General features: G+C 43.5%; 1 protein-coding gene across 18 annotated transcripts in view; it reads left to right on the top strand.

Annotated features, from left to right (window-relative positions):
* Aak1 (AP2 associated kinase 1) overlaps positions 1–23,410 on the top strand; it is a 161,111-nt gene extending 137,701 nt beyond the window's left edge. For 9 of the 18 annotated variants that reach the window (XM_037203879.1, XM_037203878.1, XM_028853808.1 and 6 more), the window contains 5 exons: positions 1,893–1,994; positions 3,130–3,231; positions 4,589–4,699; positions 6,164–6,274; positions 16,197–23,410. In XM_037203879.1, coding sequence (XP_037059774.1) covers positions 1,893–1,994; positions 3,130–3,231; positions 4,589–4,699; positions 6,164–6,274; positions 16,197–17,326 — 1,556 coding nt within the window. In that variant the 3' untranslated portion in view covers positions 17,327–23,410. Of the gene's footprint in view, positions 1–1,892; positions 1,995–3,129; positions 3,232–4,588; positions 4,700–6,163; positions 6,275–7,110; positions 11,873–16,196 lie in introns of those variants that run through there. The other 9 variants (XM_028853843.2, XM_028853834.2, XM_028853825.2 and 6 more) reach the window with 4 other exon arrangements.
* Positions 23,411–23,686: the final 276 nt, after the last annotated feature.

Raw genomic sequence — 23,686 nt, 5'->3', positions numbered from 1 at the left:
TACTGTAAATCTCTTAACATCAGCTGCAGTTGGCATTTCCAAGATACTGTGGCACCACGATGCTTTAAATCTCAAAATGTACTTTCTGCCCTGTGTGTGACCCCCCAACCACAAAAAGAAACCTGCAGCTCCCTTTTTTGGGGCTATAGAGTCAATTTATTCTCTGTAGTCCTGACTAGTCAGAATTTCCTTCTTTTCCATGGTGTCCCTGAACAAAAGTTGCTTTTGTTTCTAGACTTCAGTGTTCTACTTCCTGGTGTTCTACTCCCTGTTATTTGCACAATACCTGGACCCAACACTTATATACATAAAAAACAGTTGGCTGAACTTTGAATCTACAGGGTGCATACCCATATCAGCAAATTGAGGTCAGGAATGGGTGCCAGGAAGTAATCACCCATCAGCCAGCAATAATTGGGCTGTTTTGTATTTACGACTCTAGCCTAAATTAATCAAACAGCTTAGCTATGTGTCCTTGGGAACTATAGATTGTTTTTCTGAGATAGTTTATCTTAAAAACCATTAGCAAGGCATCTGGTCTAATCTAAAGTTATTTTGAAGCTTTGTTTCAGCTAATGGTGCACATCAAAACCTGTGACTACATCTTTTCAGCATTAAGAGAATTAGAGCCAGCCTGGCTCCTGGGGAGAAATCAGTTGCTTTCCTTAATCATAAACCTGAGCTGTAATCAAAAGCAACTCCTAGGTGGAATTCATAGGCCTTAGCTATGAAGCATATCCTTTTGTCTATTTTTTCATTAAAACTGTATAAGCTAACATTGTTTTATCAATTAAACAGTACAGCTTTAGGGAGGAATCATCTTCTTGACAATCCACAGATAAAAATGCCCAATAGATAAGGATATATTTATGAGATAAACATACAACATTACAGGCAGTGAGGGTATTCCCACATTCACTCACACCATGTCAGATACCAGGGAAAGATTGTAGCAGCAAACACATAAAAGCACAGCAGAAGCAAAAGACATTCTGGAGTCTGTGATCTCATAGCCTTGCTTAAAATGAGATTGACCCATCAGAGAGTTTTCATCCTGGTGGGCTGACACCTTGAACTTCAATTGCCATATGCTGCTCCTCTGACATGGTCAACGAAAGACAAAAGAATTAGAAGTTCACTGTCATCATTGGTTATATAACAAGTTCAAGGTCAGCCTGGGCTATATGAGACCATGTATTTAAAAGAGTAGGAGGAGATGGGAATCTGGAAAAGGCAAAACTATATGGACAGAGAGGCCTGTTGTTGCCAGTGCCTGTGGTGAAAAGGAAGCCTTTACTATAAGGCATATAGGTGTCTGAAAGGGTTAGAAATGGTCTATATAATTACTTCAGTGGTGATTACATGAATGTATAAATTTGTCAACATTCACCATGTTGTACACATTTAAAATTGGTGATGGTTATTGTATAAGTTATGCTTCAAATAAAAACAATGGATAAACATACCCAAGGGTCTCACCTTGAGTTCCATTTCACCTGGGGAAGTAGCCTTTTAACCTTCTCATTTGGAAAGTATGGGGGGGCAATTTTTTAAATTTTGTTTATTTATTTATTTGCTTATTATTTTGTGTTGTATGTGAGTACATATATGGAACTCAAGGTCACTTGTAGAAGTCTCTTCTCTCCTTTACTGGGTAGGTCCCTGGAACTGAACTCAGTTTTTCATGTGTGGTGGCAAACATCTTTATCCACTGAACCGTCTTACTAGCCCTGGAAAAGCTCACTGTTAACAAGATCCTAATGGTTTCTGTTTTTATGGTGACCCTTTAAAGTGAGGATCCCTAAACTGTGTTTTCATGGAACAGTAAATGATCCACTTGTTTTATGATCTCATTGCATTTTTGCCTTTTCTTTACCTCTTTCCCAACCTAGAAAAACTAATTGAGGGACTCAAATCTCCTGATACTTCTCTTCTGCTCCCTGACCTCTTGCCTATGACAGATCCTTTTGGCAGCACTTCCGATGCTGTGATTGGTAAAATCCCTGTCTTTTTCTTCAGTCTTCTGTTATATGTGTGTGGTGGTGGGGTAGCTCTGGCATGGGGAGGGGGTAGAGGGCAGAAGTGCCCTGATGCTCTTTAGCTCTTGTGCATGGTTTGAAGCCAGCAGTCAAGGCTGTTAACTCTGTTTATGCTAGTACAAATGAAGTATCTTTTTCTGCTTTCCATGTATACAACCTGTAACTCTGGTCTTTACTGATGTCCTGTTATTTATCCAGTAAATTTCTTATGAATAAGGAAAAATATGGGGAAACAAAACTTTTGTGAAAACTATCAGTTTCTAGTTGGCCCTGAGAGCTTCACTGAACTTAATAGACTTAGGCTGATTCTTCTTAAAAGGTCAATGCTTGTAACAAATACCCATACCAGGAAGTCTGCCTAGCAGTTCAGCCCCATGATTGACCAGGGCAATGGCTTGGTCTGCTTACTCTGTTAATATTTTTTTATGCTATATAAGCAAAAAGTATAAACTGACTCCTGAAAGGTTTAGTCACTAGACTTTAGACAAGAAATGCTAGCACTCAGGAATGCCATGGCCTCCATTTGTGAGATATCACAATGCGCAGAGCACTTCCCTGCTACATCATGGGATAGGTGGGGTACATTTGAAGGTTGTGCATTAGATTGGAGGATGTTTACCCCAAGTCTGGCCCATTGAAAGGGAAAAATTGCCCAAACTAATTTTGAATGAAGCTGTTTTGGTCATCATTGGCTTTTTGAAGTAGGGCATCACTGTGTAGCCTGGCTGGCCTCAAACTCATGAAAGTCCTCTTGTCTTAACCTCTGTAGTTGTTGGATACAGGTGTGGGCCACCATTGCCTGTCTTGAAGCCGATCTTTTCTGACATGGAAGAATTTGCTGTTTGAAAGTTGCTTGTCTCCCACACTTATTCATAGGACCTGGTGATCATTGCACTTTCCTGGTAGTTAGCCTTGTACATGCATGCTCTGTCATCGAAGCCTAGGCAGCAGCAGAAATAAATCACAGGCTGTGCTCTGCAGCTTGCCCGAGACTTGTGGAAGCAAGCCTCCATGGGTTTTCCTGAGCAGCATCTGACTTCTTCCTTTTCTTACCCTTTCCTCTGCACTGTTAATACCCTTGATACAAAAGAAAAGGCCGATGTTGCTGTTGAGAGTCTCATACCTGGACTGGAGCCGCCTGTTGCCCAGCGCCTCCCATCTCAGACGGAGTCTGTGACCTCGAACCGCACAGGTCAGTCAGGGTCCATGTAGCTGCAGAGCTGGTTAGTGCAGTAGCCTCAGGGCTTCCCACCTGTGACAGATGAACCTCTTTTTATTTGCATTCTGGTTGTTTTTACAATGGATGCTATGAGTTGTTCTTACAGGCCTGGCTTCTAGATGTTGAGTATGTCCTTGTGCTAAAGAACTGAGTACTTTTTGGAGCCATGTTTTTCTTAAGAGTGACTCCTGGGCTTGCTGTGATTACAGAATTTTATTATTCGATATTCTTTTCCCAGCCCTGGGGATATAGCTCAGTGACAGAGTGCTTGACTATCAATCAATCCCCAACACCAGGAAGAAAAAGAAAAAAAGATGCTCTTCACTGGTGGCAGGTTCCCTCTACCTCTTTAACACAAGTCTGCTCAGATAAATGGCTGCCGTAATTCTTCCAGCTATTACACAGACATGTCCTCCACTTCACCGAATGCAGTACTGGCATCTGGATCTATGGAACTCATCTTCTGCTGTTGATACTCTTTTCTAGATCAGGGCTTCACCATCTAGAGGTGATTTTCCTTTCACTTTAGGCAGAATTGAAATCGGTCTGGATCCAGTATTGCTTTTGCTCTTACTTGAAAATTTCAGTTTTTGTACAAGTCATTAGCCACACACAAACAAATCTGATTGCATTCATTTTAGTGAGTCCTAATTACCTTGATAAGATTGTCTGATTGTCTGCCTTAGGGAGATAACAAACTAATGCTTATAGGGAAAAAATCACCCCAAAGGCAATGTGGTTCCTCTTATTTTCACTCATTTGGATGTTTTCTCCCAGGAAACACTCCCTGCTCAAATGCTTCATCTCTGAATTTTACCTCCCCTAATTCTTGACATGAAAGAATACACTATGTTCAAAGGAGAATTCACATTTAAAGAATAATAAGAAAGAGGCATTTTGAATGGCAACCTGGGAGTGTCATGGAGGGTTCCTTCTTGAGAGTTTCAGCACTTCACTTAGTAGTAACTTTCTTCCTGAGTGGGGAAAAGTTAAGTGAAACTGAAGTTACAAAGTCCTTTTTCCAAATGATATTTGCTGAGAACTGGGTTGTTAAGTTGTATTGACATTTGAATCACAAACTTGTTTGAACAGCAGTTCCTGAGCTCAAAATCTTACATTTATGTTTACTACCAAATAGAATCTAGGATATATATTTTTGTGGTTAGAAGTTCAGAGAGCTTAACATGTTTCTTTTGATTTTTCTTTCTGCACCTTGGCTTGTACATATGGCCTGTAAATACAATAATTTAAAAGTCAAGATATAACCTCACAATATTGTTGTGTGCTGTTTAATGCCGCCATTGCTGGGGATGCTGGTAACTGGACTCAGACTCTCTCCCTGGGGAAGACTCTCTGCTTGACTGCGCTCTGCTTTCTAACCCCACTGCTGACCTTCTGGAAGAGTTCGCCCCTATGGCACTCTCTGCCCCCGCTCATAAAGGTAAAGTCTTTCTTGGGCCCACATGTGTCCTGGGGAGTTCCCTTACCAAAATCTTCTTTGGTAAAGTGTTCAAGCTGTCCATTTCTATGGAAACATGGCTTTGTATCCTTAGCCACTGTTGCAGTTCTTCTCTGAGTAGTTAATAAGCCCTAACAACTACAGAGAGATGCAGAGATCACTTTCTCACAAGAACTAGGATACAGATGGTCCATGCTACCTTTCAGAGCCATATGCCTTTAGGGGCAACCACATAGATGGGTGAGCCAACTGATCGATCATGATTATTAATATGACCTTAGAAAGTAAAGTCATTTCATCAAATCTGATTCAAGGTTTTTGAATGTAAAGAAACACAACCCTCAAAAATCATTCCTCAAAAATTGAACTTGTGAAAGTTTTGAATATTATTTCGCCTTTGAGTCATAATTGATTACTGAGTTTCTCACTCTAACCTGCCATTTTCACTTCTTAGTCTTGGCATGGTCTGGTTTGAGCTTTTTCTGGCAGACTAGCTTGGGTTGGGTTCTGAGGTCTGTTGTGGTGATAGCTTGCTTGCATATGGCAAGCTTATTTCTGTGTTTAAGGAGTATTAGAAAATGAACAGGTTAAGCCCTTTCCAAAGGAAATTCAAGAAGAAAGCCTCCAGAGATGACTAAAAACAATGAGCTCATGGGTAGCAGCAATGATAGCTGGGTTTGTTTTACAGCTGGCACAGGAAGTTACCGGTATAGACATCGATGGCTGGCAGGAGTCTGTTAGTAGCAATGTGTAACCATAGAGAAGCATTGTCTGCCAAATAAGTGCTCAGCTAGCATTTGCTGGGGGGTATAGAATTTAGAATAAGCAGTCTCAAACAAAACAAAATAAAAGAACAACCACCACTAAAAAAATGGGGAGGGAGGGTTGTCTAAGAAACTTACACAGGTAGTCTTTTGTACCCCAGTATTCTGAGTTATTTAAAAGTCTTTTTTCACAGAGAGGGAGTCTTGGCATTTTGCTTGCCTTGTACATATTGGTTACTTCTCGTCCGTTGTTGGTTTTGGGTCATGGGGTCAAACTCAGGACCTTGCACATGCTAAGGCACACTCTGCCACTGAACCGTGCCCCAGCCTTTTAGTGTTTGAGGTGGTGTTAGTCAGGCCTCTGTTAATTCAATAAAGATAGTGCACATTTCAGAGAGAACTTCACAACTGGAATTATGGTCTTCTGCAGAGTAGAGAATTCTTCTAAGAGCCCATTTCTTAACCTTTTATGAAATCTTAACATTGTAAATTCTAAAAGTTTTTACTTCTATATACCTGTGTTTTCCAGCTTGACTTTTATTTCAACTCAGAATAATAAGTATTTTCACCTTTCAGAACAGTGATTGTTCATAGTTGAAGGCTTGGAGCCTCTTTCCTGTTCTCTCCTTGGCTAATCTCTTCTTCTGTTGTTTCTGCTTGTGTGCTTGCATTCTGTATTAAGCTGCAGAAGATAGTAACCTCATCTCAGGTTTCGGTGCCGCTGAGGGCTCGGAAAAGGTGGCAGAAGATGAGTTTGACCCTATTCCTGTACTGATAACCAAAAACACACAAGGTAAGAGAGAGGCTGGAGGAAAGAGAAGAGCTTGACATCGGTTCTCATCACAACACTGTCCCTAGCCTGCATGGTGGGTGGGAGCATCGCCATTTGGTGAAGGACACTGGGTGATGACAGTCAGTGTAGGCTGGACCCATAGGAGAGGCAGGTGGAGATGCTGATCTATGTAGCTTAAAACCTAATTGATTTAGGGTTTATTTAGAGAAGAGTTAGTACTTATGAAATGTCAAGCTAAAAAGAAAGTGTTCTCTTGTTGGTAGAAGCCTGAAGGTATATGTCAGAAGTGTTGAACATTTTTATCATAATTAGAAAATCTGTAATAGATGTTCTTCCAAGAGAGTGACAGTGGTATTTTGCTGTATGCTACATTAGTAGACTTTATGGACCATTCTTTTCCTCTTTGGTGGATTGAATCATTTGAGCATGCATAAAACACTAAAACACATCACCTATTTATTTTTAAAAGCATGTTCTTATTGCAGTATCCTAATAACTAATTCTCCCTAAAGCAGAAATTGATCTGTACTTTATAGGGAGATGGCTTGCTGTTGGTAGGCTAGTAGACAGCCAGAACTTGTTAGGCAAACGAGTTGGTTTGGCCAGTGGTATCTTTGCAGTGTCCTGCCTCTACTACTGTGGTGTGCATGGAGTGAACTTCTGGTGGGAGGTGGTGGCTGGTCAATGGCTATGTTTAGAATCAACATGTAAGACTTTTTAAATGTGAAATGTTGCTTCTCTGGATTTCTTTGTTTTTCTTTTTCTCCTTTGCTTGCTCTTCACATCTAACCCTAACCCTCTGTGTTTTGTACTGAATCCTATCTTTCCACTTCCAGGTGGGCACTCTAGAAACAGCAGTGGGAGCTCTGAGTCCAGTCTTCCCAACCTAGCCAGGTCTTTGCTGCTGGTGGATCAGCTCATAGACCTGTAGCCGTGAGCCAGTAGCAGACGCAGTTCTGTAACCTTCATGCCCTAATACACATTTTCATTACGGAGTTATGAGAGAAATGATTGTTTTAAATCTGCAAATAAGGGGCCCTCAAGCCCCTTTCTCCTACCCCTTGCCTTCTCCTATAGAAATGATAAGGAAGAAAAATCTCTGACCCTCCAGATCCGTTCCTTGGCCGACTCTTCTCGTTAGTTTGCTGTGTTTTCTCATTCCCCATCTTCAATAGCATTACCTTAACTCAAGCGCTAGCTGCCCTGAGCTTCACCTCTGCTGGAATCCACTCACAGAAGCTTGACTGTCATTGAGCTTATGACGGACACTTTGTCTCATTCTTGCTAGGAATTGCCCCATGACAGTCCTACATGGCCTGTCTCCCAGATGCTGATGAATGTGTGTCCATTCTTGCTTTTTATCCTGGTGCAGTATCATGAGGCTATGGCAGCTATGGCTGGTCTTATCCCCAGGCAATAGTCTGGAGACAGGTGTGCAGTTTAAACAGGGCAAAACTAATAGGATATGTTTATGAAGAGAAATTGGGCTCAGCTCTAGCCAGCTAACTTGGACCTTGTTTGGTAATTGACTGAGCCAAGGGATCTTACACCCATGCGACCTTCCCAGCTATCTAGTTTGTCTAGCTCTCTGGCTTCCATTGAATTGTGATTTCTCAAATCTGGAGGCGTGACTGCAAGAGCTTGAGATCCTTGAATATATACGTATGTGATATAAATACCAAGCATTGCTACCCTCCCATGTTACCTGGCCCAAGCTGGGATCCCAGAATTAGACCAAAACAAGACAGTGGTGGGAACATGATACCTTTTACTAGAAGACTTTAAATGGGGGGTGGATGGGGAAGGGAAGGAATTGTAGCAGAAACAGATGTATTTTTCTTGTGATTTTTTTATTTTGAATCAAATATTGTAAATTGTGTATAAATGAAGATGCTGAATAGTTCTGTTTCCACTTGGCATTTCCAGTCTGACATCAGGTGTCTGTACAGGGTTTTGATCTCTTCGCTTGTATAACCATATAGCAGTCCTACAGTGTAACACATGGAACTGTTTGAAGTAGAGTGTATGTCTTGCTCTAAGCTTTCACCAGGCCTTTGTCTCTGTAGAACAAGCATGTTGTTTGTTTTCAGATCATCGGAAATAAGTGTGCTGGGCCCAGTTTGCCTGTGGCTGCTTCCCTTCTCTCTGGTGTTGAGATAGACGGCTGAAGCCGATGGAGTGTGTGCTGCTGCCTTCCTTGGCTTCCTAGAGTGAAAAGACCAAACTAAGAGTAGCTCTTCACTAACCTTAGACTGTTGTTCATAGATTTCCATAAAGACCCTGCCCTCGCCCTACAACATGCTCTCCTGGTCACCCTCTGTGTACTTACTCACCAAGGTGTGTTTCATTGCCGTGTGTGGAGAGCACTTTTGTGAAATCACCCTTTAGAAGAGGAGTGGGCACAGAGCCCCTTCCTCCAGTGCCGTCCTCGGGGTTGGAAGGGAACCGCTTAGGTTCGTCAGATTGGTACAAATAAAACCCCAGATCTCTTTGCTTGTTCTCTCCTACTACTTTGTGTCTTGCTCACATTTGCACTTTAAGTGGTGGGGAACCAGCAGCAGCAGCAGCAGCAGCAGCAGCAGCAGCCTGCAAGCACTGCCCTCGGGAGGGCCACCGTTGTCTCCAGCAATGGGACAGCAGGAGGAGTGGACACTCAGTCTGCCTTCCCACTTAAAATCCTTCCTGGGCCAGCAGAACCCGAAGGAGCTGAGGAAAGGCCTCCGCTAGAAGAGATGGTTTCCACAGGTGAGCGCGGCACGGTGTGCAGCGAGGATGGAGGAGGAGATGCCACGAAGAGCTTGCCACAGTGGGCTGCAGGGAAGCAGGACTTGGTTAACCCCTTGGTGGACAGGAAATGGTTGTGTCCTCTTTCCTGGACATAGAATGTATAAACTAATGAAGGAAATGTTTATTTTTAAATAAGGCTAATGTTTTAGGTTTGTGTTTTCATATTTGTTTTTTTCCTCATGAAAACGTTAGCAATATAATGAAATGTCTTCTTTCTCAGTTTAATTGCAGCTATGAAGAGTGCAGTCTAGAAATTAGGTTAAGTGTCTCTAAACCACTTCTTCATGTGTCACCCAGAATTATATTGAGATCTATTGTGTAGTCATTTGGCTCAGTAAGGCTTAATGGAGACGCTAATGAAAGTGAACAGACTGTCACCAGGGAAGATGGTAAAGCCTGGGTGAGAGAACAACAAGAGACCTAGGCTGGTCCTTCAAGAGTAAAGCGTGGGCGGGCAAAGCTACCTTTCTATGGAGAAATACATTCTAGTGACTGGGCCAGCACAGCCTTCCTTTGCATCATCCTAAGCTGAGGGAGTGGCTTGAGAAGAGCATGATGTGTGGTAACTGGCGATGCACAGAACAAGACTGAATTATATGAGGGCTGCAGAGACTGTCCACTAGTCCATTTACTTCATCTCACTGGTGTGGACCTGACTGATGAAGGCAGGCTGTTAAGAAAAGGGGCCGGGGCAACTCAGCCTTCTGGGAACTCATCTAGACCCTGGCTTATGACCTTGAACAGGCATTTTATGCCTCAGAACTGCTGTTGGATTTTTACACAGGATGGGTTTGGATAGAGGATGTGTGAGGCAGTAGACCATAGCATTGTTATGCTGTTGTATTTAGAAGGACTATGAAGGATCATATAATCTGGATGTCCTTCAGGTAACTTCTATGCTCTTGCCATTCCTACATCTTTCTTCAGCATTTACTAACAGAGGATTAGAATGAGCAATATTAATCTTGTTGCTACTTGCTGGTTACCTGACTAAAAGCCCGCATCATCGGAAGCTTGGAGATAGATTTCCCTTCTGTAATATTAAGCACACACAACCTTACCTATTACAGTAAAACAGAATCCAGAGACTTCTATTATTTCATACTGTGTAATCTGGGATTTGCCATTAAAATATGGGCAAATACAATGTACACATTTTTTTATTTGATCTTCTTTCTGCTGAGTGGAAGTAATTACTGTACCAGAAAGTATCACAAATTGGTATTTCCCCCAGATAACCAAATTTAATTCCCAAAGTTTCTAAAAATATGGTCCTCAGAGGAGATGAGGTTTAAGTGGTCGCTTCTAAGTAGTATTGCAATGGTTACAGTGATTTCTGAAGTAGACAGATCAGAAATGTTTCATGTGTTTGATTGTTCCCTCTGGAAGCATCTGATTTTGCTTGGGAAGTGAATGCTAACCCTAGCAAAGCAGGCCAGTGTCAGCTGAGTCGTTCTTAAACTCTTGTCCTTAGACATAACATCTCCAGAAAGGCAGAAAGAATATAGCTGTGTTTTCTCAGTAGCCTCACTCGCAGCATCCACAAGTCTTATGTTTTTTCTCTGACACCTCTGCCTCTGAGTAACACTGAGTATTCCAAAACGCAGAACCATTCTGATAAGATGAAGACTTTGAAACCCCACAGGCACTTCCTAGAGAAGACTTCCTAGCTGAGAGAGATTTCCCCAGCACTGAGACAGGGAGGTTTGTAGTCCTCTGGTCTTTAGGAAACTTAAAGATGCAGGTTTTAAACCCCTCTGACAGAGGTTGTCACTCTGCTCGTAGGCATTTCACCTTGGACTTGGCTCCTGCTGATCAGATTGGAATTCTAGCACTTGGATTTCTAATAATTGGAAGAAAACAAACCCAAAAGGGAATCTGTTTTTCTTAAGATGTGATATTTTTGTGATTCGCAATTCTCATTTCCCAAGGAGTGTTTGTTTTGATTCAAACCAATAGAGTCTTCCCCCAGGCCAGCATTAGTTTTGTCTCCAGCAGTGCCCTGGGAATGAGGAGACCTTTGCGATGGGGGTGGCAGTCTGTGCTCAGTGAACAAATGATGCTGGAGACACCTGTGACAAGGTTCCTCTGGCATCAAGCGTCTTTACCCTTCCTGGTCTGCAAGATGACTGCATTCTGTTGCCACTGACATGGCGTTTGGGGATGTGAATGACAGCATCACCCAGAACAGAGTTAAGCAAATCAGAGGCTGCCTGACCGAAGGTTTAGAGTGGAGTGTTTAGTGAAACACTTCAGATACTGCAAGCTAATTTATATCCCTCTCTAGAGACCAATTTTACCAGTGCAAAAATTAGACCTTCCATTCCACAATGATAATGTTCCCCAAGTTGGATGTGCTTGGCTTTTGTGAACTGAATGAATCCCAGATGGCCTCCATTTCAGTCTGTAACAAGATATCCTATGTACTTTCCCCTGGGTTTCCTTTCACTAAGTGGGAGGGAGGAGGCCTGAAGGCTGCTTGGGTAATGTTAACTCATGCATAGTTCCCAAAGGGTGACAGTTGCTAGAAGGGAAGGCCTTGGTTCTCACTTTGATGCAGTGTCCTGAATTCATGTCTGTGGGTATTCTCTTCTGCCTTGTTGTACATGCCTTTGTCACCTGGATGGATTCTTACCTTAGGTCTTTAACTTGTCTTCCCCAGGGAAGCAAAGCAAAATGATGTAATGTAGCTATCTTGTGCAGTAAAATGTGAAAAATGAACACTGCTTTGCAAGTATTGTATAAATAAGTCTGTAAACAAATTTCTTATGTAAACATACAGAGGAATAAAGCTTTTATCTGTTCAAATGAGTGCATGATGTTTAGATATATAAATAGCTTAAGGTAGCTGTTATATTACTCCAGAAGGACTTGAGCACATATTCAGTGGCTGCAAATACCAGTGGACAAGAAAAGTGTGGGCAACTCTGCAAGATGTCCTGAGGAAGGTTCAGTGAGTGCACACCTGTGCAAGAGGGAAAGGAGGGTGCCTGGGAGGTCTGAGAGGTTCAGTGAGTGCACACCTGTGCAAGAGGTCCTGAGGAAGGTATATTTAGTGGATACCTGTGAGTTATGCCTAGGTTTAGTGAGTTATGACGACCCTTATGGTCAAGAATGAGAAACCTGAAAACACACATTAGCCAGGACCATACTTAAGTGATAAAACGGCACCAATTTGCAGCTGATCTCCTCTAATTTAGTCTTTAATACAGCCAGGCCAATTGAATTAAACACTAGGATGGCAAGAATATGTTTATGCCCAGTGAGAAATGGCTCTCCTTAATTACTTCTGGCATCCGGCTGTGGGCTTTCCTGCTGCTGCCTGTCATAGGGGAGAGCCAAATGCTAAAGTTCATGATGAACACCGAAGGGTGTGGGAACTACAGGCTACTGAGTTTGTGCTCCCTGGGTATGGTTCTGAGACACCAAATTTCACCTGATGCCCCACACCTCATTGAGGTGCTTCAGTCTCTGGGTGTAGGAGATAGCCAAGCCATTGCTTCAGACTGGAAAGATTTTGTCATTGATGTTCCCTGACTCTATAATTTCAGCTATAGTGTAGAGACAAGTACAATTCTGACATACTACACTAAAGAGTATCCAGCCTGAAATTGAAATTTCAGATTCGGGGCCAGCCAGATGACGACTCTTTGGGTAAAAGTGCCTGTGCCAAGCCTGATAACCTGGGTTAGAGCCTGTGGGGCGGAAGGGGAAGACTGACTTGTGCAAACTGTCCTGGGACCTCTACTTGAACACAGTAGCACATGCTTGTGTACGCATACACAGGAAGAACCTTTTTTTAATCTTAGATTTTGCTTCTTTAGAGAGAAGTCTGATGACCTCACTGTCAATCAGAGAGCATTTCTGGGGTCAGTCATCCCCCAAAATGCCACACTTTGATCTCTGGGATAGTGCAGGGGATGGTGAAGATAACTCCCCAGGGTTTGTGAGTTCTACTGAAATCTGTGTAACTTACAGCCTCAAAATGGAGCCAGATGGAGTTATTTCTAGAAGTTTTGAAAACAAAAAAGAGACATGACCCAGTTTGAGGGAATAGAGAATGCCTTGTGATTAACAAAAAAGCCTTGTATACACTGAGGGTGGGTCCTAGGCTAGAACAAGCTAGAGGGTTTTTGTTTGTTTGTTTGTTTGTTTGTTTGTTTTTGTTTTGTGTTTTAGTTCTTTGGTTACAAGGTATCTGCTGTGTGGCTGTCATTTATAACCAAAGAACTCAACCGTGGCATGAGGGTCAGCTGGGTGGATTCCTAGGAGGTATGCTGCTTCAGAGGTAGGCTGCTCTTGGCTTAAGACCGTTTCCACTGCAAGGGCCGTTCACCCTAAAAATACTTGTAAGAGCACATTCACATACTAAAGTGAGCAACAGCAAGACCTTTAACTGCCAGTAAGGTTTTTATGAGTCTCCTCTGAACTCTGTTGTTTCCTGTGATACCACCATCAGGACTCCCTAGAGTCATGTAGTCATCTAGGGTTTCCATATTCTCTAGTATTTCTTTGGCTGTCAAAGTGCTAGGCTTGGTCACTCTGCCTTAGTTACACTGCACCTCCAAGAAAGTTTGGGAGACGGACTTTTCAGGAAAGCCCCGTTAGATGCACTCTTCCAGTCTTAAGAAGATTCATAGTGAGGTGGAAGAAATAGCTGTGAGCCTTCTTTTGAACAATGAGAGACTGGTTTTCCCTTAAAACTTGATGCTGTGGTGTTTTATGACTCCAAACTTTTTTTTTTTTTTTTTTTTTTTGGAAATAAGTTTTCACTGTATATCCTTGGCTGGCCTAGAACTCACTATGTAGATCAGGCTGGCCTCGAACTCACAGAGATCCATTTGCCTTGGCTTTCTGAGAGTTGGGATTAAAGGCATGAACCATCACACCCAGCCAATTCTGAGCTTTTTAAAGCTGTTGGTGTTTTAAAACCTAACTATTCAATTCAAAAATCGAAGATATCCTGAGTTGGCAGATTTTCTCCTGGGTTCTTGACTCAAAGCCTGCTACTTGACAGGAGTAGTCTGCATGGGGCAGGCATGCTCTTCTTGTCCCATTGTGGATAAGGGAGTTCTTGCCTTGCTACCCCATATGTAATGTACCCTCAGAATGTAATCTAGCATTGAAGGCATCGGGCCCTGGGTCTCTAGGTAGATAGATGCCTTTTGCAGTCTGTACATGACTTGGTTTGCATGAATCCAGTGTCTGTTCCTTCAGATAACTTGAGTACAGTGAAAGCAGTGCCATTTTCAAATCAGTCTGTGCAATACCAGGAATGGTCGCTGCTTGCCTTACTTACCTTCCATCTCTCTGTGCTAAAGGACACTTGGCTCTGCTGCCTAGCCAGTGGAGAAGCAACAATGTTCAGGTAGTTTTGGGGAGGGGAGGAAGTGTACCTTAACTTTGTCAAATGAAGCTGTAGACTGCCTGACAGATAAGAGGCAATAGTTTGTGGACTCTCAGGAGCCTCTTTAATTTCTTGGTGAGTTTTATTTTGAAAGTTAGTGGTTCCCTCCCCCTTCCCTGTAGTTCTCTCACAGAAGTTGTCACCTGGGCATCTCTGAGATAAATCTAATCTCAGTTCTCTTTCCTGAGAAACTAGGGTTGTATCCATATCCACTGTGAGGGAGCAGGTGGTCTTCATCCACTGCTGGATTCTGTATCAACACTTAATTGCATGCAGGAGAGTTCCAGTGTAAGGAAACGCTGATTCTCTTCAAACTCCCATTCTTCAAATAGCATTTAAAAAGCCAACCTGTCCCAAACAGGATTCCACTTAAATTTTGAGTAGAATCCATATGTTCACACTATTAGAAAAGGAAATAAAAGCAAGGGGGGAAAGCTTCCTGAAAATTATCCTCGTCAACTGATTAAAGTGAAGCACTGTTTTAAAATCAGTTACAGGACTCAGAAAACAGTAGTTTTGTATGGTGTCTTTTAATGAAACGCTCAGCCCCCTCCCATGTGTTCTCTACAGTATAAATTCTCACTAAGTGACTAGTTTCTAATAAACCAGCTTCATAGCCCCCTCCTCTGTGCTGTGTGCTTAGTTCAAGCAGGAATGATAGTAGAGGGCAATGTATAGCCGAAATTCCTGTCTGGTAAGGTGTTCATCAGAGGGAGAGGGCCCGGGTGGGGAGGGACTGGCCAATAGTTCGTATCCTGGTGGGTTGGGACATTCTGGTGGTATGTCTTTTTTGAGCCCATAATGAAATCTATTTTGTCCCTCACCCCACCCCCACCCACCCTTCCTCTGGCTTCTTCTTGCTTAGTTACATATGCCTTTTTCCTACCCTCTTGCTAACATGTGCCCAATGACATACTTCTAACCTGCTAATATTTCTTGGAAGGTAAGCTCTCTTGCATTCTGATAATTGTCTATTTGATTTTAAATGCCAGAGCACCCAGAGGCACCCCTACCTACATCACCACATGTACTAGTACATTGGAGTTTGCTAGTATTTCTGCTTAAAGAACTTAATGGCGGATTCATTAAACAGAGATCTTTGCTAACTTGGGACACTAAAAACAAAATTCTAGGGCCACTCCAGCCAACTTGATGTCCTCTGATATGACTCAGAAAGTACCCTTCATATTTGCATCAGGCACCAAGTGCTCTGTGAGTACTGCTGAGGTGTGCCAGCACGTAAGCATGCATTCCCTGACAGCTGAACTCTGCCTGTCAGAGGGTCTGTCTTTCCACACGTGGAGCACATGCCAGATGCCGAGTTAAGTTCATCCCGGGCAGTGGTTCTCCATAGCCCCAGACTGTCTGGTGTGTGTAGAGAGGAATGACTGAGCTGGTTTCCATTTGGCACTGAGCCAGGTAGAGCAGGTGTCTGTGCCTGGCCTCCAAGTAGGAGTGTTGCCTAGTTGCCCTGAGTGTCCGTGTGCCTAACATTTTCACCTTTCCTGCTCATCTGTGTCTATCATGATCCAAAGTGTGAGATAGTGGTTGTGTCTTCAGTTTGTGTGCATTTACCTTGCTTGACTTTTTATTTTATTTTTTTTTTGTTTTTCCATTTTCAACATCTATCATTTGGTTCCACAATGTATCTGCCTCGGTTGACCATTAAATGTTCCCAAAAACTCTAACCCAGCCTCCACATTAATTCTAAATTTTATGCTTTTCTAGGTCTCCAGAGAGAGCCCAGTCCTTGTCCTGTAATTACTGTAGAGCACTTTAAAGAACCCGTGGGTGCCAAAGGCCTCGCCCTCTATCCAGATTCCTGCAGAGTTCCTGGAACAAAGGCCCAGAACACCTTAGAGTCTGATTCCCTGGCCCGAGAGGGCCCTTCCAGCAATAGCTCCTTCCATAGCAGCGAGGAGGAGGGCACCGACTTGGAGGGGGACATGTTGGACTGTAGCGGGTCTCGGCCTCTCCTTCTGGAATCTGAAGAGGAGGATGAGAGCTGCAGGCCTCCCCAGGGGAAGCTGGGAGAAGCCACTCTGTTCTCTGAGTCTGGAGTGTCTGCTGAGCCAGAAAAGGGGGGACAAGGCGGGAAAAAGAGCCAGTTCTTCCCAGTCAACCAGCAGGCCTCAGACGGTCTCGGAGAGCCGGATGTCTTTGCCACAGCACCCTTCAGGAGCTCGCTGGTTCCAGCAGATGCCATGGACATTTTCTCCAAAGCCCCTTTTGTCTCTAAGGGCAGTGTAGCTCCTTCCCAGACAGAGGAGATGGACGTGTTCTCCAGAGCTCCTTTCACCAAGAAGAGGAGCGTGGAGGAGTTACTGGCCGTGCAGGGCTCCTCACAGGATTTGCCGATGCAGGCCGGCCTCAGTCAGCCTGGTGAAGGGCCCCTGCTTCCAGGCCGCGATAGAGCCATGTACACCCCTGCCCAGGCACAGTATCCTGTGACTGGCTTTGCACAGCAGGCCGGTCTCCCCTCCCACACTGCCCAGGTGGCAGACCATTTTGATGGCAGCTCTCCCAGGGGATCTCCCATGGAATCTGGGAGTCATCCTAGTGACAGAAACAGAGGACTGCAGCCCCAGAAAGAAGCCTTTTCTGGGCCGGTGGCTGGCAAGCCATTCCGCCCCCAGGCTTTATCCAAATATTCCCGACACTATAGCCCAGAAGATGAGCCAAGTCCAGAAGCCCAGCCCATCGCTGCCTACAAGATTGTCTCACAAAGCAATAAGCAGCTGCTAGCTGGCTCTGTGTCTGTCACATCTCTGTCCTCCAGGACTACAGAGCTGCCCGCCGCCGCCGATCCTTTTGCTTTAGCGCCCTTTCCTTCAAAGGCAGGCAAACAGAAACCCTAGGAGCAGAGAGCAGCCTGAGGCCTGCCTCCACCCACCCCACCAGCACCCATCACACCACTCCTGGCTGGCCTTTCAGGGACTATCCACTGTGACCCTGCAGTCACTGCCTCAGAGCAGAATCGCTACAAGGCAACTAGTGGAGTTGCTGTGAGACTCGGCAGAAGCTCTTTATGTTCCACTTTCTGCTTTTGCTTATGCTCATTTCTGGGTGCCTTCCACCTGCACCCAGAACCCTTTTTAATCCAGGAATATTTTACCCCCAGTTCACAGGGGCTGTATTGCACCACAGCTTGGAATACCTGCAGCTCCTGTTGGGAGTCACTTGAATCCAAGAGTCAGGATGAATCCCTCCAGGACTCTACAGGACTCCTGGAACAGAGAGATTTCCCGATAAAAAGAGCAATATCAGTCTCCTGCACATCTGAAGAGTTAATCCTTCAGCCTCTCATCATTCATTCCTGTGGAGCCAGCAGCTCTGAAAAGGATTCTGGGATCTGTCACTGAGTCTGTATGAGCCAAGCTGGCCCTTGTGCACAAGAGTCTGGGTGCATGGTGTGGGTCAGATTCTCTGTCGTGTAAAAGAGCACACAGGTGGAAAAAGCTCACTTTGCCCTCCCATAGTCTCCTTTTTAGACTAGTATGGATACATGCCTGTGCATGCGTACAAGAAACCTTTTTCCTCCGAGGGAAACCACCATGCCTACCTCCGTTATCAAATCATTTTCTTGTGTTTGCCTGTTGACCTGACTTGATTTTTTTTTTTTCTCATGGTAAAATTGAAGTTGTTGGACTGTATGGGGGCAATCCTGTTGGAACTGAGGTTTCAGAGTGAGTTTTTAAAATTCCATTTACCTAGTTTTAAAAAAATCAAAATTTCAAAACTGGACATGGTAGTTCATGTCTATAATCCAAGCTCTTGGAAAGCTGAAACAGGAGGTTTACCACAAGTTAGAGACTAGCCTGGGTTTAATACTGAATTCCAGGCTACCATATCTCCTCCAACCCAAAAAAGTCACTGGTAATTCTGTTTTCCCCTGGCAATAGGGGAAGAGCATCTTTAGTGTTCCAGTTGCTGGGAATCCTTCCAGGGTTCCATTGTATGAAATGAAATTATGAAATTCATTAATCAGGAACCTAAGCCACAAGCCAGGTTTGCCTGTTTTTTCCCTCAAACTCTTACCCATACACCTCTGTTACCTCTTGAGTGGATACAAACCTAAAACCTAGAAGTAGGTTGGAAATGAAAAAGAGCTGGTCAGCTGTCCTTACAGATCTGTAAATTATCTGTTCCGTTCAGATGGTAAAGTAGAACAGACAGGTGACTGGCTGGGTTTTCACAAGTGTGTTTTTATTTCTGGAAAGCACTGACTCATTTCTAGTGTTTTCATAGCCTTCATTTTTAGTGCCTTAAAAAAAAACAAAAAACAAAAAACAACCTCACGACTCCGTGGGGAGGTTTCAGTTGAGGAAGTTGAGTTTAATGGAAAGAGTGTGCACCAGACTCAGGGTGCATGCTTACAGCTGCTAGCATACACTTCCTCCACTTTCTTGGGAAAGTTTGGAGAGTTGTGCATCAAGCTACATTAGTGATAGGAAAATTACTAGACGCCAGGCATGCTAGCACACTCCTGTAAGCAGGGCACTTAGGAGGTACAGGAAGAAGGGGTTTGAGGCCAGCCTAGACTATATGAGACACTGTCCCAAAAAATAAAAGAATTACTGAAAATGTATACAGTAATGAAGCTTAAATGCCAGACTGCACTTGCAATCAATTAGTTGTGATGTTCTTTAAATTTGCAAGTCAGGGTTTGGGTGCACAACTGAGTGGAAGAATACATGCTTTGCATGCACCCTGCCCCGGGTTCTGTCCTTGGCACACACAAAAATAAATAATAAAACCCAGGACTCTTGACAGCAACGTAAGAATGATTACTTTTGGCCTGGTATGGAGATAGGCACCTTAACTCCAGAACTTGTGAAGCAGAGACAGGTGGATCTCTATGAGTTTGAGGCCAGCCTTGTCTACATAGCAAGTTTCAGGCCAACCAGTGAGTGAAAGCCCATCTTAAGAGGGAGAAAGGAAGCTATTTTTCAGTACTTTTCTTTTTGGTATTCTCCACCTGTTTAAATAAAAGGCAGTGTGCATATCCCCCCCCCCCCCCCCCCGCATCAGTGGTTGCCATATGAGGGCTCCACTCCATCAGAAACCTGCCTTTCACTTCAGTAAAGGCTAACTATTCTCTCTAGGAATTTGCTTTCTCATAGTTATTATTTTTGAATTTTTTGTATACTAGTGGATACAAACTGATTTTTTGTTAAATGAGTAGTTTGGCTAATGTACATGGAACTTGGCAACCAAACTTCCCATGCTTGTTGTCAGGTGAAGTCCTCCAAGGCATGTGCAAAAAGGATGGAAATGTTCAGAGTCCTCACTTGAAGTCACAAGCTCTTGCCAGGTTGCAGCATATACCTGTAGTCTCAGCTGCCTAGAAGACTGAGGCAGAAGGACAGCTTGAGTCCAGGATCTCAAGGCCAGCTTTGGCAACATACAAGGACCCATTTCTTGAATAGAAATTTCAGAACGCAAGGTCAATGAGCTCCATAACAGTGCTACACACTGTTCTAACTTTGATTACTGTATTACTCCATCTAATCCGTCATTTTAATTCACAAGGTTTTAATTCATTTAATTCAAATTAGAGTAAAATCATGGACTCTTTATTTTATATAGTTGAATCATTTATGAAGTGTGGGGCTTTCGGGCCTTTTTTCATCTACTGAGTGGAAAGTCTGTCTACCATCTTTGAATCGGGAATGAATGTGACCACATGCAGATTATTTTGGTTTTTTCTAATGTAGCAGTTTGTGAAGGAAATCTGACAAGAGATTAGCCAGCAGATGAGTTCTGAAGGAGATGCTGTGGAAGAGTCTGGATACAGGATCAGTGTGTACTTTAATGTCCTGATTGGAAATCTGGAAGTTTGTTTTACAGGGAATTAGGGGTGCTTAAAGTCTGTGAACCAATACCAAGTTCCTAGTGACCATACTCTAACAGTTAAGGAAGAGGAATCATTGTCAAATACTACACTTTGTTTTCATTTCTGCTTGTGCTGGCCACTTTGTATATTTTTCATAGGAAACAGGAAATTTTGAACTTTTGACTCAGAAAGAGATGAGTCAGAATGTCCTTAGACAAAGCCTTAAGCCGTATCATGTACTGGTGAACTCCTGAATGATGTGTGAGGCTAGCTGGGGACAGCTCAGAGATGGAGCCTGCCCACGTGAGGCCCTCGCTTCCTCCCCATTAGCTGACTAATGAGCACTGTTAACAGAGTTAACTTATGTGTGATGGAAATTGTCTCTCCAGTTTTTTAAGCTTACAATACAGCTCTTTTGCGCCAAACCCATGGTTAGCGCCAAAACAAAATGAAATAGTGAAATGAACATCTGTGGCAGGTACACGTATGATCCCAATACTTGGGAGGCTGAGGCAAAAGAATTGTGAATTCAAATCAAGACCAGCCTGAGAAGCTTAGCAAGATCTTAATATTAAAATTTAAAGAGGGTTGGTTATGTAGTTAGGTGGTAAAATGCTTACGTAGCATGTGCAACCACTGGATTTAATTAACTCCAGTACTGGGAGACAGAGGGCACACAGATGGTTCCATCATGTGATGGTGAGCAATGTAGCCATGAAAATGAACAGAAGTTGGTGCTGAAAGCAGATTTTAGTTCATACAGGCTGTTTTGTCTTGGCTCACTAATGGAGTTGAAGACCTATGTACTGGTGCATGCCCCAGCGTGTGTATGTGTGTGTGTGTGTGTGTGTGTGTGTGTGTGTGTGTGTGTGTGTGTGTGTACACATGTGCTAACTAACCCATGTTGTGTCTCAGTTTCATCTGGCAACTGAGATCTTTTAAATGTTCAAAAAAAAAAGCTGTCTTTCTGGCCTGGTGTATATTTATTAAGTATTGGACCATGTGCTTGTCAGTGTTTTCAGTTGCTCTTCACTGGTACATAGTGATAGAGTGATCTGATGATAAGAAATCTGTATTTTTACTCTGTGGATGAAAAGAAAACATGTATCAAATTGCATGATATGTGTACATTACTTCAAATAGGAAACTTAAGTGGGAAGTTGGGGAGCAGGAGATGCAGTGCCCTCTCCAGCAGGACCGAGGCCACTTCCAGTGGAGTCCATTTGGGTCCCTCAAATGTTAAGAAATGTTGCTCCTTGCTGTGTCTTTCACATTCAGACTTTCGAGCACATCCCAGTCAACTCCAAAACAGCTGCTGGTCACAGCATTTTTATCAGAATCAAACTTCTTTTGATGAAAGGTAGTTTGCAGGAGGACAGCGGTAGAAGGCAGGAGCACCCTACCACTTTCCATGGCCACCTGTTTCCCAGCCGTCCAGTGCTTGCCTAAAAGAGTCAACACTGGGAATTGTAAGTGAAACCATGTCATTTGAGTGATAGCCTTTGTCAATCAAATTTGTTTTGGTCTAACCACCAGAACACTTGAAAATTTAATAGAAATTTCATTAAAGAAAAGTTTCAAAATGCTTAAAAATAAAAAGTAGTGTCTAGTTGTTTCTGTTCTGTCCCAGAGTTCTTTGTGTGCCCCCCCATTCCTAATCCCCCTTAATTTCCTCCTTCAATATTCTCTTGTTTTGACCAGACCAATAAATGGGTGGTGAACTGTCATTCTAGCTTATGGTTGTTTCCCTTACTACTGTAAAATTTCATTTTAGGATTCAGGCCAGCCTTGACAATCTAACAATGAAATGATTCACCCTCCCCTAGAATAAAGGACAGAGGAGAGTTGGCAGGCCCCAGCTTTCCTCTGTGGAGATGGAACCAGAGAGCACTCTCCACCCTGATCCTATATGGCTCTAGAATGAGTATATATGTGAGAGGACTCTAGAATAGCAAAAATAACTAAGTGCTGGCCATGGGGACACATGCCTGTAATGAGGCACGAGGTTCACTATGAATTGGAGGCCTGCTTGGGCTACATAGCAAGACCTTGTCTCAAAACACACACACACTCACAAAAGGATAAATATTACCTACATGTGTTTTAGGCCAAAATTTCTGTAACTTGTAAATCCATGTGTTGTCAGCTGTATTTCAGCAGCCTCTGACTTAGGCAAGTGTTGCACAGTTCTGAGTTGATAGTAAACATTACCTATGCTGCCTTGTGCTGGAACCATGTGTCGGACCTCCAAGGGGGTCAGAATAGACTTTTCAACATCAGTCAAGCATAGATCAGGGTTGGCTGATAGCACATGCTTAGACTGTGTGAGGACTGTGTCCAGTCTCCAGCACTTTCACTTTGAGGTAATGGGAGACAGGGAAATCGTTTCCTTCAGAAATGGTGAGCCTGCTGTGTTCTGCGAGTCTCTACCAAAGATGCTTTGTAGGAAGAGTTTCTCAGCGTCTGTGCGCAAACATGCATCCTCCTGCTTCCCTTGTGGTGGTAACCCCAGCCCTTCCAGTTAATCATCTGAAGAGGACTTGGGAGGGACCACAGGCAGCTGGCACCAGTAACTCAGTTCCCTTTGCCAAAACCTCCGAATTTAGCATTGGAGTTGTTTGCCTCTGTGGTGAGGGAATTGACTAGCCATTGCTTCAGCCTCCTTCCCAAGTAAGCGCCTTCTTGTGGTTGGCACTGGGAGGACAGTGGTGACCTGCATCACAGGGCCTGAAGATGTTATTTTGAAAGGAACATTTGATGTCACCTTTAGGGAATAGAAACCAAATAGCAGAGGCCTAGGCCCGTTCCTATTGCGAGGAGGGAAGGTGAGCGCCCTCTGCTGGCAGTATTTGGAGTTGATTGAGGATCTGTAAGCAGCCTGGAAGGAGTGCTGAGGTCAGCAGGCCTCAGGGATCCTTAACACGCAAACAATCTTGGGGAAACCAGAAGGTCATTCTTAGCAGTTTTTGTAATACGTCTGATTGCAGGCTGTTAGATTATGTTGTTCACTCTGGGTGTGATCTGTCATATGTATCTGATAGTTGTTATGGATAATTGTTTGGGTTGTAAACTCCTATACTCTATTAAAATGAACCTAATTAAGTGACTAAGTGGTGTGCTTTTTCTTAAGTGGGATCTTCTATGGACGAAAGGGCCCCAGGCACCTTTCAGCAGCACAGAGCCTGTGATAGATTCTAATATTCCTGAACAGAAGCCAGTGTTGGCACAGAGAAACCTACATGAATAGAACCTGACATTCCAAGCTCTCTGTCATGAGGGAGAACCTGCCTGCCTGTTTCCAACTGTGAAGAAAACAACCTGGGTGGTATTTAACTAAACTTCCTGAGCTTGACTTAACAGGATTCAAGAACTGGCGATATGC

The sequence above is a fragment of the Peromyscus leucopus genome, chromosome 3 (assembly GCF_004664715.2).
Source record: "Peromyscus leucopus breed LL Stock chromosome 3, UCI_PerLeu_2.1, whole genome shotgun sequence".
Classification (NCBI taxonomy): domain Eukaryota; kingdom Metazoa; phylum Chordata; class Mammalia; order Rodentia; family Cricetidae; genus Peromyscus; species Peromyscus leucopus.
This window is presented reverse-complemented; position numbering and strand designations above follow the sequence as displayed.